Source organism: Lolium perenne, chromosome 6 (genome assembly GCF_019359855.2).
Source record: "Lolium perenne isolate Kyuss_39 chromosome 6, Kyuss_2.0, whole genome shotgun sequence".
Lineage (NCBI taxonomy): Eukaryota > Viridiplantae > Streptophyta > Magnoliopsida > Poales > Poaceae > Lolium > Lolium perenne.
Genome location: NC_067249.2, coordinates 20124433 through 20143145, shown reverse-complemented (window position 1 = coordinate 20143145; position 18713 = coordinate 20124433). Strand labels below are relative to the sequence as shown.

At 45.2% G+C, this 18713-nt stretch overlaps 1 protein-coding gene across 2 annotated transcripts; it reads left to right on the top strand.

Moving 5' to 3' along the window:
- Positions 1–15097: 15097 nt before the first annotated feature.
- On the top strand, positions 15098–16878 carry LOC127308701 (uncharacterized). 2 transcript variants are annotated; one of them, XM_051339599.2, is made up of 4 exons: positions 15098–15516; positions 15600–15662; positions 15889–15966; positions 16270–16878. In XM_051339599.2, the coding sequence occupies exons 1-4, from the start codon at positions 15169–15171 to the stop codon at positions 16564–16566; spliced, it is 786 nt and encodes a 261-aa protein (XP_051195559.1). In that variant the 5' UTR covers positions 15098–15168; the 3' UTR covers positions 16567–16878. The 2 variants fall into 2 exon arrangements, with proteins under 2 accessions (XP_051195559.1, XP_051195558.1); XM_051339598.1 differs by having other exon boundaries at positions 15886–15966.
- Positions 16879–18713: the final 1835 nt, after the last annotated feature.

The window sequence follows — 18713 nt, the reverse complement described above, 5'->3', positions numbered from 1 at the left end:
GATACGTCTCCGACGTATCGATAATTTCTTATGTTCCATGCCACATTATTGATGTTATCTACATGTTTTATGCACACTTTATGTCATATTCGTGCATTTTCTGGAACTAACCTATTAACAAGATGCCGAAGTGCCGATTCTTTGTTTTACTGCTGTTTTTGGTTTCAGAAATCCTAGTAAGGAAATATTCTCGGAATTGGACGAAATCAACGCCCAGGGGCCTATTTTTCCACGAAGCTTCCAGAAGTCCGAAGATGAAACGAAGAGGGGCCACGGGGTGGCCAAACCCTAGGGCGGCGCAGCCCCACCCCTGGCCGCGCCGGCCTGTGGTTTGGGCCCCCCGTGCCGCCTCTTGACTTACCCTTCCGCCTACTTAAAGCCTCCGTGACGAAACCCCGGTCATCGAGAGCCACGATACGGAAAACCTTCCGGAGACGCCGCCAACGCCGATCCCATCTCGGGGGATGCAGGAGATCGCCACCGGCACCCTGCGGAGGGGAATCATCTCCGGAGGACTCTACGCCGCCATGGTCGCCTCCGGAGTGATGTGTGAGTAGTCTACCCCTGGACTATGGGTCCATAGCAGTAGCTAGATGGTTGTCTTCTCCCCATTGTGCTTCATTGTCGGATCTTGTGAGCTGCCTAACATGATCAAGATCATCTATCTGTAATTCTATATGTTGCGTTTGTTGGGATCCGATGAATAGAGAATACTTGTTATGTTGATTATCAAAGTTATATCTATGTGTTGTTTATGATCTTGCATGCTCTCCGTTACTAGTAGATGCTCTGGCCAAGTAGATGCTTGTAACTCCAAGAGGGAGTATTTATGCTCGATAGTGGGTTCATGCCTGCATTGACACAGGACGATGTGAGAAAGTTCTAAGGTTGTGTTGTGCTGTTGCCACTAGGGATAAAACATTGATGCTATGTCTAAGGATGTAGTTGTTGATTACATTACGCACCATACTTAATGCAATTGTCTGTTGCTTTGCAACTTAATACTGGAGGGGGTTCGGATGATAACCTGAAGGTGGACTTTTTAGGCATAGATGCATGCTGGATGGCGGTCTATGTACTTTGTCGTAATGCCCAATTAAATCTCACTATACTCATCATGATATGTATGTGCATGGTCATGCCCTCTTTATTTGTCAATTGCCCAACTGTAATTTGTTCACCCAACATGCTGTTTGTCTTATGGGAGAGACACCTCTAGTGAACTGTGGACCCCGGTCCAATTCTCTTTACTGAAATACAATCTACTGCAATACTTGTTCTACTGTTTTCTGCAAATAATCATCATCCACACTATACATCTAATCCTTTGTTACAGCAAGCCGGTGAGATTGACAACCTCACTGTTTCGTTGGGGCAAAGTACTTTGGTTGTGTTGTGCAGGTTCCACGTTGGCGCCGGAATCCCTGGTGTTGCGCCGCACTACATCCCGCCGCCATCAACCTTCAACATGCTTCTTGGCTCCTCCTGGTTCGATAAACCTTGGTTTCTTTCTGAGGAAAAACTTGCTGCTGTGCGCATCATACCTTCCTCTTGGGGTTCCCAACGAACGTGTGAGTTACACGCCATCAAGCATATTTTCTGGCGCCGTTGCCGGGGAGATCAAGACACGCTGCAAGGGGAGTCTCCACTTCTCAATCTCTTTACTTTGTTTTTGTCTTGCTTAGTTTTATTTACTATTTTGTTTGCTGCACTAAATCAAAATACAAAAAAATTTAGTTGCTAGTTTTACTTTATTTGCTATCTAGTTTGCTATATCAAAAACACAAAAAAATTAGTTACTTGCATTTACTTTACTTGATTCATCATGTTTCCTTTTAATTTTACCACAAAAGACATACCGGTAGGACGTGGGTCTATAATTGGGAGAAATAATATAGAGGAATTTTTCAACCATGTCAGTACTGTTGACGATTTTGAGGATAGACACTTGGTAGACCTTGCCCCTACCTATGAAATTGCTGCTGCTGCTTTAGTTCGCATGATGGAAACTAAATTTGTTAATCTCAATCCTATAATCCAACACATGTTTCTCACACTTGGTGATATGGAAGAAGGAGAAAAGAAAGATTTTGTTTTGGAAACCCTTCTTAGAGAATTTGGTGGGATAGCGAGAGAGGCTAGAAAGGTCTTTGCTAAATTTAATATGCTTGGTTCTTACACTAATTTTGTTAGTCTCCTTGAGAAGATGGACATGGATAGAATAAGATACACTAATAATATTGATGATGGTGGGGAGATCAAAGCACCAATACCATGTAAACTCTTAGCTATGAATGATGCACTAGAAAATAACTATACTTGGCTTGTTCCTGAAAACTTGTTTGATGAGAGTAGCACGCCTAAGACTAATGAAAAAGGAGATGCTAAAACTTATGTATCTAATATATTATGCCTGGTTGAGAAAACTCCGCACCCCGCTGAGAACACACCGTCTCTTGATAATACTTGATACACACTTTCTGCGCCTAGCTGAAAGGCGTTAAAGAAAAGCGCTTATGGGAGACAACCCATGTTTTTACCTACAGTACTTTATTTTTATTTTGTGTCTTGGAAGTTGTTTACTACTGTAGCAACCTCTCCTTATCTTAGTTTTGTGTTTTGTTGTGCCAAGTTAAGCCGTTGATAGAAAAGTAAGTACTAGATTTGGATTACTGCGCAGTTCCAGATTTCTTTGCTGTCACGAATCTGGGTCCACCTCCCTGTAGGTAGCTCAGAAAATTAAGCCAATTTACGTGCATGATCCTCAGATATGTACGCAACTTTCATTCAATTTGAGCATTTTCATTTGAGCAAGTCTGGTGCCATTTTAAAATTCGTCAATACGAACTGTTCTGTTTTGACAGATTCTGCCTTTTATTTCGCATTGCCTCTTTTGCTATGTTGGATGAATTTCTTTGATCCACTAATGTCCAGTAGCATTATGCAATGTCCAGAAGTGTTAAGAATGATTGTGTCACCTCTGAATATGTTAATTTTTATTGTGCACTAACCCTCTAATGAGTTGTTTCGAGTTTGGTGTGGAGGAAGTTTTCAAGGATCAAGAGAGGAGTATGATGCAACATGATCAAGGAGAGTGAAAGCTCTAAGCTTGGGGATGCCCAGCGGGTTCACCCCTGCATATATCAAGAAGACTCAAGCGTCTAAGCTTGGGGATGCCCAAGGCATCCCCTTCTTCATCAACAACATTATCAGGTTCCTCCCCTGAAACTATATTTTTATTCCATCACATCTTATGTGCTTTGCTTGGAGCGTCGGTTTTTTTTTGTTTTTGTTTTGTTTGAATAAAATGGATCCTAGCATTCACTTTATGGGAGAGAGACACGCTCCGCTGTAGCATATGGACAAGTATGTCCTTGGTTTCTACTCATAGTATTCATGGCGAAGTTCTCCTTCGTTAAATTGTTATATGGTTGGAATTGGAAAATGATACATGTAGTAATTGCTATTAATGTCTTGGGTAATGTGATACTTGGCAATTGTTGTGCTCATGATTAAGCTCTTGCATCATATGCTTTGCACCCATTAATGAAGAAATACATAGAGCATGCTAAAATTTGGTTTGCATATTTGGTTTCTCTAAGGTCTAGATAATTTCTAGTATTGAGTTTGAACAACAAGGAAGACGGTGTAGAGTCTTATAATGTTTTCAATATGTCTTTTATGTGAGTTTTGCTGCACCGGTTCATCCTTGTGTTTGTTTCAAATAAGCCTTGCTAGCCTAAACCTTGTATCGAGAGGGAATACTTCTCATGCATCCAAAATACTTGAGCCAACCACTATGCCATTTGTGTCCACCATACCTACCTACTACATGGTATTTTCCGCCATTCCAAAGTATATTGCTTGAGTGCTACCTTTAAAATTCCATCATTCACCTTTGCAATATATAGCTCATGGGACAAATAGCTTAAAAACTATTGTGGTATTGAATATGTAATTATGCACTTTATCTCTTAATAAGTTGCTTGTTGTGCGATAACTATGTTCACTGGGGACGCCATCAACTATTCATTGTTGAATTTCATGTGAGTTGCTATGCATGTCCGTCTTGTCTGAAGTAAGAGAGATCTACCACCTTATGGTTAAGCATGCATATGTTAGAGAAGAACATTGGGCCGCTAACTAAAGCCATGATCCATGGTGGAAGTTTCAGTTTTGGACATATATCCTCAATCTCAAGTGAGAAAATTATTAATTGTTGTTACATGCTTATGCATAAAAGAGGAGTCCATTATCTGTTGTCTATGTTGTCCCGGTATGGATGTCTAAGTTGAAGAATAATCAATAGCGAGAAATCCAATGCGAGCTTTCTCCTTAGACCTTTGTACAGGCGGCATAGAGGTACCCCTTTGTGACACTTGGTTAAAACAGTGCATTGTGATGATCCGGTAGTCCAAGCTAATTAGGACAAGGTGCGGGCACTATTAGTACACTATGCATGAGGCTTGCAACTTATAAGATATAATTTACATGATGCATATGCTTTATTACTACCGTTGACAAAATTGTTTCATGTTTTCAAAATCAAAGCTCTAGCACAAATATAGCAATCGATGCTTTTCCTCTATGGAGGACTATTCTTTTACTTTCAATGTTGAGTCAGTTCACCTATTTCTCTCCACCTCAAGAAGCAAACACTTGTGTGAACTGTGCATTGATTCCTACATACTTGCTTATTGCACTTATTATATTACTCTATGTTGACAATATCTATGAGATATACATGTTATGAGTTGAAAGCAACCGCTGAAACTTAATCTTCTTTTGTGTTGCTTCAATGCTTTTACTTTGAATTATTGCTTTATGAGTTAACTCTTATGCAAGACTTAATTGATGCTTGTCTTGAAGTGCTATTCATGAAAAGTCTTTGCTTTATGATTCACTTGTTTACTCATGTCATATACATTGTTTTGATCGCTGCATTCACTACATATGCTTTACAAATAGTATGATCAAGATTATGATGGCATGTCACTCGAAATTATACGTGTTATCGTTTTACCTGCTCGGGACGAGCAGAACTAAGCTTGGGGATGCTTGATACGTCTCCGACGTATCGATAATTTCTTATGTTCCATGCCACATTATTGATGTTATCTACATGTTTTATGCACACTTTATGTCATATTCGTGCATTTTACGGAACTAACCTATTAACAAGATGCCGAAGTGCCGATTCTTTGTTTTCTGCTATTTTTGGTTTCAGAAATCCTAGTAAGGAAATATTCTCGGAATTGGACGAAATCAACGCCCGGGGGCCTATTTTTCCACGAAGCTTCCGAAGTCCGAAGATGAAACGAAGAGGGGCCACGGGGTGGCCAAACCCTAGGCGGCGCGGCCCCACCCACGGCCGCGCCGGCACGTGGTTTGGGCCCCCGTGCCGCCTCTTGACTTACCCTTCCACCTACTTAAAGCCTCCGTGACGAAACCCCGGTCACAGAGAGCCACGATACGGAAAACCTTCCCGGAGACGCCGCCAACGCCGATCCCATCTCGGGGGATCCGGAGATCGCCTCCGGCACCCTGCCGGAGAGGGGAATCATCTCCCAGGAGGACTCTACGCCGCCATGGTCGCCTCCGAGTGATGTGTGAGTAGTCTACCCCTGGACTATGGGTCCATAGCAAGTAGCTAGATGGTTGTCTTCTCCCCATTGTGCTTCATTGTCGGATCTTGTGAGCTGCCTAACATGATCAAGATCATCTATCTCGTAATTCTATATGTTGCGTTTGTTGGGATCCGATGAATAGAGAATACTTGTTATGTTGATTATCAAAGTTATATCTATGTGTTGTTTATGATCTTGCATGCTCTCCTTTACTAGTAGATGCTCTGGCCAAGTAGATGCTTGTAACTCCAAGAGGGAGTATTTATGCTCGATAGTGGGTTCATGCCCGCATTGACACAGGGACGATGTGAGAAAAGTTCTAAGGTTGTGTTGTCTTGTTGCCACTAGGGATAAAACATTGATGCTATGTCTAAGGATGTAGTTGTTGATTACATTACGCACCATACTTAATGCAATTGTCTGTTGCTTTGCAACTTAATACTGGAGGGGTTCGGATGATAACTTTGAAGGTGGACTTTTTAGGCATAGATGCATCTTTGGATGGCGGTCTATGTACTTTGTCGTAATGCCCAATTAAATCTCACTATACTCATCATGATATGTATGTGCATGGTCATGCCCTCTTTATTTGTCAATTGCCCAACTGTAATTTGTTCACCCAACATGCTGTTTGTCTTATGGGAGAGACACCTCTAGTGAACTGTGGACCCCGGTCCAATTCTCTTTCTTGAAATACAATCTACTGCAATACTTGTTCTACTGTTTTCTGCAAACAATCATCATCCACACTATACATCTAATCCTTTGTTACAGCAAGCCGGTGAGATTGACAACCTCACTGTTTCGTTGGGGCAAAGTACTTTGGTTGTGTTGTGCAGGTTCCACGTTGGCGCCGGAATCCCTGGTGTTGCGCCGCACTACATCCCGCCGCCATCAACCTTCAACGTGCTTCTTGGCTCCTCCTGGTTCGATAAACCTTGGTTTCTTTCTGAGGGAAAACTTGCTGCTGTGCGCATCATACCTTCCTCTTGGGGTTCCCAACGAACGTGTGAGTTACACGCCATCATTCTCCAGTGTATATTACTCTTGTGGTTCATAAAGACATTCTACTTCGGTATGTCAGGAGAAACAAACTCCAGTACCTTGTCCATTTCAAAGACTTGGTCAAAGTGTTGTAATCCGCAGATTAAGAGGCCTCGTTAGCTTCTGTTCTGTTCTACCTTGGAGTATCACCCTCTTCCATGTCATGAGGTCGTGCTGTGTATCATGGCCTTATTGACGAAGTGATTCTCTTGCACGTCTTTACTCACCCTTTTTCCGAGCTGTCTATGCTTGGGAATGTTGGGCTTTGCGTATTGATGTGGACATCTGAGATTCTTAGCAATTCTCATTGCTTTGAAATCCAAGGACAATTATGTCATCCCTAGCACGATTGGTTAACCAATCACTAAGCAAAGTTTGACTATGATGCCAAGTCCATTTATTCAGGCACATCTTCGGTCAAAGAGTTAGGTTTATGCTTAAGCTCTCAAGACCATATCGTTTGCTTTGTAAAGCAAGTTCCCCTATTGAATTCAGTGATATACCGATGGTTCGTGATATTCTAGTTGTCTTTCTAGAAGTATCGACATGTTGTCACATGACCGTGTTGTCGAGTTCATGAATATGTTGGTTCGTTGAACTACTCCTTCTCCAAGAACCGTGATGGATAACCCTAGACTAGTTGGTTGAGCTTAATCGACAACTTTGAGAGTTGAAAGACAAAAGGTCTATCCAACTTTGTTCCTTCATAAAGGGATGTCTAGTGTTGTCTGTGTTGAAGTCAGAAAGTATCTCCTTATGGTTATGCTATCTTTCCCATATTTGATTTGAGTTTGGGCTATCGTCAAATCAAACTCAGTTTCAAGGACTATCATCATGATGTTTATACTCATGGTGTCTCGTTTGAGTATACCTTCATGTCCTTTGGTCTGAGCAATATTGCTGTCGAGTCATATAGAATATGAGTCCATCATTGGAGTATCATGATAAGTTTGCTGTTGAGCCCATCGATGGCATTCTTATTTCCTCCATATTTGAAAGAGATCCATATTGGATGTTTGGCACTAATGTTGGAAACTTTTGAGAACCATCTTTGTGTCATCATGAAGTATGTGTTCTGGATGTTGGAAGTGACCTTCTCAGATTCACGTGCACTTGCTGAAAGATGTCTCCGTGAGTACGAGACGAGTTCCATTTATTTCTCTCGGGAATAATCGCAAGTCAGTTATGCATGTGCGGAATATTCTTGAGATGGCAGGTTGTTACCTCCATTTGCTTGAAAAGTTTCTTGTTCACACTAAGCCACTGACTGGTTTGTTCAAGAAAGAGAAGTATCTTAAGAGCTTCAATATCTTCTATGATGTCCCCACCAGGACTCACTTGTGTGTTACATTGCAAGTTCATATGGACGCAATTGCCATCGCAGTTGTAACCACATGTATTGCGCAATCTAGCTCAAATCCTTTGGAGCTTGACATTGTGGTCCATATCTTGAGAATCTAGCAACTTTACCTTGGTGGTAATTTTTGCAAGTCTTCTATTCGGACATTCTGAGTCTGAAATATCATTACACCTAACCTAAGCTGAATCTCAAGCGGCAATGATGGTTAGTGTTTCTCAAGGATTTATGACATAGGTATCTTTGTAATCCCGACAAGATTGATGTCGTGGTTAACACAATTAGTTGGAATACCTAATGCCAAGATTCTTGAAGTAACAAGAATAACCACTCTCCATAAGGATCTTGTGCGACTTATTCTAGGAGTTGCCCTTATGATGTCTTTTCAATTCCGAAGTATGACCTTCACTTGATGACCTATTGAAGGCTGGTCAATAGCCTAATATTGGTGTCTAGAACATCAAGGAGAACATTATAAGCAGAGTTGCTAAATGTCTCCCGGTCAATCCCTCGAAATCATTTCTCCGGTGACAACAACTTCGTAAGGAGAAAAATTCACTCCCCGGTGATCCTTGCTATGTCTTTCGACGATGCTTTTCCCCTTACTCTGGCTTATACCTGAAGTTCCAATCAATTCGCACATTATGTGAATTCGTCAGTCATTTAGGCCCCAGCCTTTTTAGTAGACAACAATCATTTCATGTACCCATGTCAGAAAAGAATGACTACGATTCTTAAATCCAAAGTTTCTCTGGTTTGAAAATCATTCGTGCTTCTACGAGTCACCCTTTCTAAGAGTGCCATGTCATGGTATCAAAGGCAGTTTAACTCTTCGTTACCTTGTTCCTTTGTATTCTTCTCAATCGTGGAGCAATTGCCTATCAAATTTGAAACTTCTTCAGTCTCCTCCTTTAACTTGACGTGTTTCATGTTTGTTAAGCTCAAGAGTTGTTTTTAAACACTCCTTCCATGAGTTGACCATGAGATACTCGATCTTTTAAAGATCCACCGTCTAGTGTCATTCCCTCTTTCCTTCAGGGTAAAGAAAGCTAAGTGAAGAGTTCTTCATGGTGTTGGGGATCAACTTCTTCATGGTGTCATGTAACAACTTCTCCAACACAGAAGATCGTCGTGGTATCGACAAGTTCGTTGAAGACCGGTGTAGTTCTTGTTACCTTCTCTTTTCTTACCTTAGGAATCTCGGGGACGAGATTCTTGTAAGGGGGATAGAGTTGTAACATCCCTATTTTGCTAAACATAATTAGGAGTTGTTTTGTGCATCATGAGCATCATGTAATTTGCATTAAGAAAAATTTCCAAATAAATTTATATAAAATGGAAACCCTAAGGTGTGCCATTTCTCTCTCTTTTGAAATGCCCTCAAAATCTTTCAATAAATCAAGATAAACTCCCATGGCATTTATGCTATGTTGAAGAGACATGGGTTCTTTGAAATTCTCTTAAAATAGTTTGTCAAATTCTATTCAAAACCAGGGTTTGAAATTTGAAATGGAAAACATGAATTTAAATCCAGAAAAATAAATAGAGGGAGAAACCCTCTATCTCTTCCCTGGGCCAACAACCCATCTCCTTCCCTCCCTTACCTCTCATGCGCAGCCCAGACAGCAGCCCACCTTGGCCCAGCAGCAACAAACCAGCCCAGCAGAAACCCCAGGGGGTTTTCCACAAAATCGCCGTCTTCCCCGCGGCTCAAGCGTGCACAAGCGCTGCGGCCGCCCGATGGCGCCGGCGGCCAGGATCGTCGCCGCCGCCCGCCGACGACTACATAAATCGCTCCGCCGCCCCTCCAAACCCTAGACCCCCACAGTTTCCCCCTCTCCTGCGCCTTTCCGCGAGAAACCCTAACCGTACCCGAAGGTGCTGCCGGTCGCCGCCGTCGATTCACGCCGTCTCCGGCCACCCCAAGCGCTGGCGACCACCGCAACGCGCTCAGGGTGAGGTCCTCGTTCTCCTCGTGCCCGCATCCCCTCCTCTTTCCCCCTGTATCGCCGCCTCCACATGCAACCGGGCCGCGCCGCCGCAGATGCTCGCCGCCGGCCACGCTCCGGCATCCAATAAGTGGCGGATCCACCACCGTTGGGTTCCCCTCGGTCGTGCGCGTCCAACGCACCCACGCGCGAGACCCCTCGAGGCCGGCATCGTCGAGGCCGTGCCCGACATGGCCGCAGATGCTCGCGCTGACATCACCATGACGTCAGCGTGACGCAGTAACTCATTTTCTTATTTTCCAGAAATTGATTAAAATGGATAAAACTTGTTTAATTCAATAACTATTTCATTTTAATTCAGAAAAAGGTGTATAATATATCAAAATCTTCAGAAAAATGAGATCTACACTTTAGTATCAAAAGCATGCATTGTTAAACAACTTTGAACCCTGTCCTTAATAGAAGAACAAATGAACCCTTTTCTTTAATATGCGGGGTTTATGGAACTGCAAAGTATTATGCATTCCAACCCTATTTAAATTGATGAGCATGTTATAGGATCACTTTCGTTACTATTAACATGTCATATCATCATCCTTGTATGCGCATTACATCGATGCCATGTGTTGATTGTTGATCTACCTTTCCGGTATTTGCTTCTTCGCGATCGATAAAGCACGTGCCCGAGACGATGAAGATCGACAATGACGGAGATCAATAATTGTCCATCAGCGAACAAGTCAAGCATGGGATCTTCGAAGATTCCATATTTCTTTGTCAGGGACAAAGGCAAGCCCTAGCCTGGTTCATATATGATTTCGAAATGCTTTTACTCTGGTCCCTACATATTGCATACGATTCAACTGTCTTTTATCGATAGGTAGAGTTACCCTATCTATTGCATGTTCCACCCTTGTAGCCTCAAATACCTGATCCACTGCTTCTAGCATAACTAGGTTGGGCATGTGTGCGTCGCGAGAGCCTTTATCTCTTTATGCTTAGCCATGCTTAGTTTGTTACGCTACTACTCCGGTCTTCGGACTGGAGCCTCACAATGAAATGAATCTAGCATGACAGGTTGACGTGGTAAGTATAGAGATGATGATAAACATGATTAAAGGCTCAGACGAGAGGCCACATTGGGATGTGGTGGGTTGTTTCGTTTCTGCCGACCCTAGGAACGGAGTTCTCGCCTCTTGAACCAAGACCGAGCGTACAACCACACGAGGCCCTATTATGGTACCCTCTCGACTCACTAACTTGCCTAGTAGATTCCATGAGTCACATAGTTTGCGCGTTACCTGGTCATATGCATTGCATTTTGCTTGGGGGTTAAAGGTACATAACAGGCAGGTAAGCGTGGTCGTGGTGGCTGGAGGTTGCGGCCTCTGGGGAAACCCACCTCGGCTCACATCGTTAAGGACCGACTTTGGGACTTGACCCGTTACGGCGGAACAATCCTTAGCGCGTGACTCATGGTCTCGGCGACAGCAAGGTAAAGGTCGTGGTCAACCACCCTCTGCCGGCTTTGCAAGGAAGAGAGCTAATGTTCTGGCACTAAGAATCGGTTGGCACGTGTGGGTAAAGTTGTGCACCCCTGCAGGGTTAAATCTTTTCGAAAAGCCGTGTCCACGGTTACGGACGACTTGGGAATGGATTCTGTGATCATAGAGAACATGAACCTAATCGTAAAACTTGGCAAACAATGTGTGTTTACGGATACCTTCTCCGGGTATTGAGGGGGTGATCCGAGGATGGTGGTTCGAGCTGATGAAGTTTGGTGGATACAATAGGATGATCAATAGAGATAGATATGTCGCTCTCTTATCTCCTTTTAAAGGTTCTGAGTAGTCGAGCTTCTCCTCTCCCTTGTCTTATAAAGGAAAACTGGCTTTACGCAAAAGAAGCTCCACAGAAAGCCCGCATACCCGCTTTGCTAAAAGGTTGTACTAAGTCTTGCTGAGTCCCTGTACTCAGCTTTGCATGCTTTTGTTTCAGAAGAAGTCGCTCCAACAGATGGTGGTTTCTAGTCGACATCGACGAGTAGCTTGGGGTTCCCAGTGGCACACGAATCTATGGGCTGGGACGTCGCCGTTATGCTCCTGGCCTCTTAGGCCTTTTGCTATCTTGCTATGTCTAATAGCATAACTTCGCTTCTGTTGATTGATGTATGTCAGGTCAGTGACCTCTGCTTGTAATACTTTGGTTCTTCGCTCAGTTATGAGCTTATATTACTTCTTGGAGTCGTAGAGTCACTATTGTGTTACCGATTCTCTCACTGTAGTCTCTCGAGCTCTAGGTTAGCCTTATGTCAGATGAAGATCTGGTATTTGTCTAACCATGATCCCGGGGGTGCCACAGATAATCCGGCCTGTGAGGACTCTAACGGTCATATTCTGTTGGGAGTGGGTATATAAGGCCCCCTTCTTCCTCCTTGGGCTAGTGGATTTTTTCCATCTCCCTCCTCCATTGTTGACCTTCATAGTTTGCCCTAATTCTTGTTTCCTCCCATGATTTTTTTGCATATTCTTGAGGAAAAGGAGAGAGGAGATCTAGATCTACATTTCCGTCAATCAAATCCCTCTCTTTGCGAGGAGAACCCTCTAGATCTATATTTTGGAGAATTTGGTGTTCTTCTACTTTGTTTGTTCCTCTCTTATTCCTCCAATAATTTTTGTAGCTTTGGTGAAATTTGAGAGTGATGGACTTGCCATTGCGTTTGGTGCATTAGTTTGATATTTCCACTAAGATTTATAGAAGTGAAAGTGAGGAGCTTGTTACTCTTAGGTTCTTGGAACCCTAGATGCATTTGAGGCCTCTATGAAGATTTCTTGGGAGCCTCCAATTAAGTTGTGGAAGTGTGTCCAAAGCTTTGTGTAAGGTGGTTTCCGTCTCGAAGGAAATACCTTAGTGGAACCGTGACCTAGACCTTTGTAGCGAGGGTCACCGGAGAATAAGGTGAGCCCTTTGTGGCGTTCGGTATGCTACCATATTTTGGGGTGAGGCCTTTGTGGTGTTGGTGTGCATCGTGCAACCACACCTCAAGGTGAGGCCTCTTGAGGTGATCGGGAAGCACTAAGTCGCCGCACCTCTCCAGCGGGTATTAGCACTCACAACAGTGTGAATTTGGGTGCATCCGCGTGCCTCGGTTATCTCTATACCCGAGCTCTTTAAATACTTATGAACTTTACTTTTTGATAGCCTTTGTGCTTGAAGTTATATATCTTGCTATAACATAGTTGCTTCTATTGCTTAGCATAAATTATTGGTGCACATAGGTGAACCATAGTATGTATGTTTTGGGCTTGGCAAAATAAACTCTAGTTTTATTCCGCATTTGTTAATCCCATATGGTAAAAAAAATTAAACTGCCTATTCACGCCCCCTCTAGGCGGCATCTGTGTACTTTCAGAAAGTAAATCTAGATCTTGCTTGTGTGGTAAACTCTTGACATCTAGGGTTTCACTCCAAAATTTTAGCCGCAAATCACAACCTTGGATATTTGTATCCCTCTCTCATTCTCATCCTTTCTATGAGAGAGCCTAGAATTCCATGGTAGTTTGAAAGAAACAACCAATGTAAAGCTCTTCCTTTGCTCCCCAATCCACATGCCCCACCCATCATCCAGATGACATGCGACTTTGACCCCACCCATCATAGACCATATGTACTACCCTGCGGTTGCCTCTCCCACCTGTCATGCACGAGAAAGGGAAGAGTCTCTTTGTCTGAAACTTTTTGTCAAAAGGGGGCATGCGCAAAATGTTTTACACCAAGGAGATCAAAAGAGGGATGCCAAAATTGCAAATTACACCTCCAACCGAAAAAACTCTTCCAACTATCAGCATCGCCACGAGCCCGTGTGTGAAGCACTATTTCCATAGACATGCATTGTTGTGGCACATCATCCCGAAGAGGTGAAGATATATCACCAGATTGGACAAGGCGTTGGTGCTCCCAACAAGTTCCTAGAACAAAGGAGCATGAGGGTGCAGCCTCGAGGAGTGCATAATCATGGTGAGAGCTATATAGGTGGATTAAATCGTGCGGCCCCGATGTGTTGTTGCTTGTTAAAGGTCGTGCCAGGCCATAAAAATCAGCGGACAACAGACCGCAATCCGTAGGCAAAGATGCCCTGAAAGATGAAGCGGTCGAGAGTTTCCGCTGAATATGGGGCAAATGATGTTGTTATCCCCGTCAAGGAGCATCCGCATTGTATTAGCGATCAGACGAGGAAAGACAACCGAAAAAACACACCCTATACAACATAGAAAGCAGAGAATGAATAGAGCTATTGGTCCACCTCATAACCGAGACAACAAATCTTGTAGAGAGTCAAGACGCCGCGAGCTGTTGGGTCGAGGCCAAAACAATAAAACAAGTTTGTGTCACATGTGGCTCGACTATTTATCTAGACAAAAGTTTGCAGGCGAAGAGTTCCTAAAAGATGAATTCGGTCGAGAGTTTCGGGTGGGGCAAATGAAGTTGTTATTCGGGTGCAGGGGCATCCCACGTTGGATTAGTAATCGGATGAGGAAAGACAACCAGAAAAAGGCACCCTGTGACACATAAAGTATAGAATGAACATAGCTAATGGAGCCACCTCATAACCGAGACGAAAAATCTTTTAGTCTAGGCGCCGTTTGGGTAGAAGGCACAACAACAAAACAAGTTAGTGTCACACATGGCTCGATTATCTAGCTAGATAAAATGCAAGGCTTTTTTCCTAGTTACATATCACAATATCATGCAAAAAAATAGAACACAAGAACCGTCAAAATACGTTGGGCGTGAAGAATGTGAGACAGATTTTAGAGGATGATGAAGAAGATGAAAAAAAAGGAGAAATAGGAAAGGGAGTTTGGGAGGCAAGAGGGCCTAAAAATCAGGGGTAGCCGGAAACAAACCACCACCACATTCCTCTCTTCCCGCACGCCAAACCTCCAGCCCCACCTGTCATCGGGACAGCCCTGCATCTCCGGGCCCACCTGTCATCCAGCGTACCGGTCGCCTCATCCCCACGCGCGGCCCGCCACGTGGCAGCACCGGACGCAGCCTCCCCTCCCCGCTCCGCTTCCTTGCTCTCGTCTCGCCTCGCTATTAAACCAAAACAAACCCAAACCAATCCGTCTCCTCTCCCCTGCTCTCGCCATCGCACGCACGCGCACACCAATCTCCCTCGCCAAGATCCATGGCGGCTGCGAGCGGACACGGGGTCGTGGCGGCGGAGGAGGAGTTCAGCGAGCGCGAGCTGGAGGTGGCCGCCATTCTCGCTGACCTGCCGTCCATCGTGCGGGCGCAGCGCCGCCGCCACCGCCGCCTCGAGAAGCAGCAGCAGCAGCAACGGCCAGAGATCCCCACCTGGGGCCGGCGCCGCCCGAGGAAGGCTCCTCCGGCGGTTCAGCCGGCGGACAAGCCCGCGGCGGCCGCTGCCGAAGACGACCGTGGCAGGAGGGACGGCGCCGCCAGCCCGGACACCCCGCTCGCCTTCCCCGACGACCACCACGACGCCGACGACAAGGCGGCGGCGCACGACGAGGTGAGATCTGCCGCCCCTTGGCCAATTCCGTTCTCTTCGATTTCGATTTCCGCTGGTCGTTGACGTGCTCCTCTGTTCATCAGTGGGCGCAGCAGCAGCGCGGCGTGGTCGCGAGCTTGTCCCACGAAAACGCACATCTGCTAAAGGTTCGTGCGTGGCCGGCCTCTTCCTTCCTTTCGAGCTGTTTTTGTTCCTTTGTCGTCAGCAATCCCGTGACGTCTCATCTTCTCCCTTGCACTGCTTCCTTCCTGGATTGGCCAGCGAAAGCAGTTCCCGGTTTAGCCAATCTTGATCCGAAAATTGTACTCGTGCTACTGTTCTACTCCTAACTAACACTGCTCCTCGATTTAATTTCCTGGAACCGAACAGCAGATCGAGGAGTTCAGAGCCCGGCTGGAGACCTCGCGGAGCACCAACGAGAGCCTCAGCCAGATGCAGCAGCAGAGCAAGGTGACCACCAATTCCCCTGTTTCCCCTCCTCTGAATCTCTCTGCTCCAGTCGATCGGTCAATCGATCCGGTTAATTTGGCTGTTACAGTAGTACAGTGAATTTTCTTGCGCGGCAATCTTTCGTTGAGCTGGAAAGACTGGGTATTTCTTTCCTGTTACGCTCGATTCGATCCGCCATTGACCCTGCCGTGTTCTTGCTCTATTTTCCTTTCCTGGATTGGGGCCTCGTGTCTCGCTAACTGCCTGCGCGAACTTGGAAAGAAAGCGAGGCTAACGCGGGCGCCACGTGTCACTGTTTTGCAGCACAAGAAGCGGCACCGGCAGCCATCTTCCGAGGAAGAAGACGAGGAGCGGAGGAGGCCGAATCTGCAGGCGCGCATCGTCGCCGACCGCCCGGCGCTGGACCTGAACGAGCCGGCGGAGGCGGACGCCGAGGACGCCAAGCCGGAGGCCGTGGCGGCGCAATGGTTCTACCGTGAGCACCAGCAGCTTGTGCAGCAGAAGGCGGCGCTGACTGCGGCCGCGCGGCGGCGGCGGCGGGAGATCCGGCGCGCCAAGGCCTCCGGCTCCGGGGCGAGCAGGACGCGGCGGCCAGGATAAGGATAGGGCGGCTGGGCCACAATGGCCAGCGCACGCAAAGTCGAGATTTTTTCCATTTCTCGTTGAGGCGTGCTAGTTACTAGATCGAGACTGCGACAAGATGGTTTTGGTTGTGTTGGAGTTTTGCGAGCTGAGTTTTCCATGGACGAGCTGCGCGAGGTAGCAAAGTTAGCAACAGAAAGAGCAGCAGCAGTAGTAGTATAGTATACTAGTATAGTGGTGGTATTCCAGCTAAGCTGTACTCATCTGTTGGCAATTAGCCAACAACAATTTCAATATATTATTACAAAATAGAGTATTATTTCGCCGATATGCTCTATCATTATGTCTGCATTATGGCGTATATTGGTGGTTTAGTGTGTTGATTCCTCAATCAAGCAACAATGTCAAGATATACCGGTTAAAAATGACGAATAATCACACCCAGTCGTCAACACTCACCGGACTACTGCCGTGGTTGGAGAATTCTTGCAGGAACGCTCTCAAGTGAACCAGCACGAGCAAGTTGTGTGGGTTAAACAAGTTTTTATTCTTTATTTTTTTTAAATTGTTACATATTTTTGAGGATTCTAAATCATTAGATTTTTAATCACATATTCGGGTTGCTGTCTCCTAACTACCGTCGGGCACTGAACCACCGCCATACATGCCTTCGTTGTGGCCGTTGTTGCTAGCCTCACCTTGCCCGCATCAACAACACCCACTATGGATCTGTCACTCTTAAAGATTCAACTATAAGAGCATCTCTAGCCGCGTCCCCCAAAGCGTTCCCCAAAGGGATTTGGGGGACGCTGGCCAAAAAAATGTCCTAGTCGCATGCCCTAAAGGCCGTTTCGCTCTGGACGTGTCTCAAATATTGTCTGGCGTCCCTAGCTCATCCCCTGTGTAAAGAGGCTCCATCAGGGACGCCGGACACGACTTTTACACTTGCTTTTTATTTGGAGGTCTCGTTTGGGGGACGTGGCTAGGAAAGGGACCTCCTCCAAACAGAAATTTGAAATTTGGTCCGGACGTCCCCCAAACGACCAATCCGACGCTTTTGCCGAACATCGTTTGGGGGATGCGACTGGAGATGTTCTAAACCCTAAATATTCGGATTCATAGCCCACGATCAGTGGGGCGAAGTTTCCATGAAGTCCATCTGGACAACATTGAGCCTATGCAACGTCGCCCTAATTAGAGCCTCTCAATCATCTTAGTCATCGCTCTGGCCTCACAGCGCCATGATGATAACCCTCGGGCACTATATCACCGCCATACCTGCCTTTCCCTTTGTCGTTGCTTGTGCACCGGATCACCTTGCCTTCACCCACCATTGGTTTGCTACCCCTGATGAGCCTCCTTATAAACCCCAAGGCACCCCATCTTCTAAGACACAAGCACTTCTGAATCTAACCCGCTTGACATAATCATTTGACTTTTATATTTGGTTTGATACTAGCGTTTGGTGATAAGATTGCCTAATTTGGGTTCCAGGAGTTTGGACAACCTCAGATGAAAACTAACTTTTCAAAACCTGCTTGTGTCCTTACCTTCTTCGAGGCGTTTCTATGGTTCTATATCGGCATCCTCATCACGGTGTGTGTTTTGGGAGGAAACTTAAATCCATGCCCCCTGTATCAAATGATGGCGACGATTTGACCTTGTCTTGGAGATGTCTTCTTAAAGTAAGTCGGGCCTACAGGGACACGTGGTCTGGTGACTTGTTCGTGTGGATGTTGAGACGATTGTTCCTGTTTTGTAGGGTTTGTTACTCTAGTGTCAATGTGGCCACGACCTTTGTCTTTGACCTTTCATTGATCTGATGGGTTTTTATGTACAACATTTTGTGGTGTAACAACGAAGATGGATCCGCCGTTTTGTGCGACATGCGGCGACAATGCTTATAAAAGATTTTTTTTTGCTATTTGGTGATTTGCAGTGCAAGACGCTCAACTTCGTGCTCTCAGGCTTGTCATCGGAGTTGGTATTGCCTCGTCCTTGATACGTTTAGGCCGATTGTTTGGCAGAGCTGAAGCTATTTCAGTAGGACCTCTGCACTTATGGCATGTTGATTTTGAATTAGAAGTCATCCGATCGCGAGCGATGGTTGATGACATTGACAACTGACTAGTACAATCATGCGGATGGATTGTATTCTCAGTTTT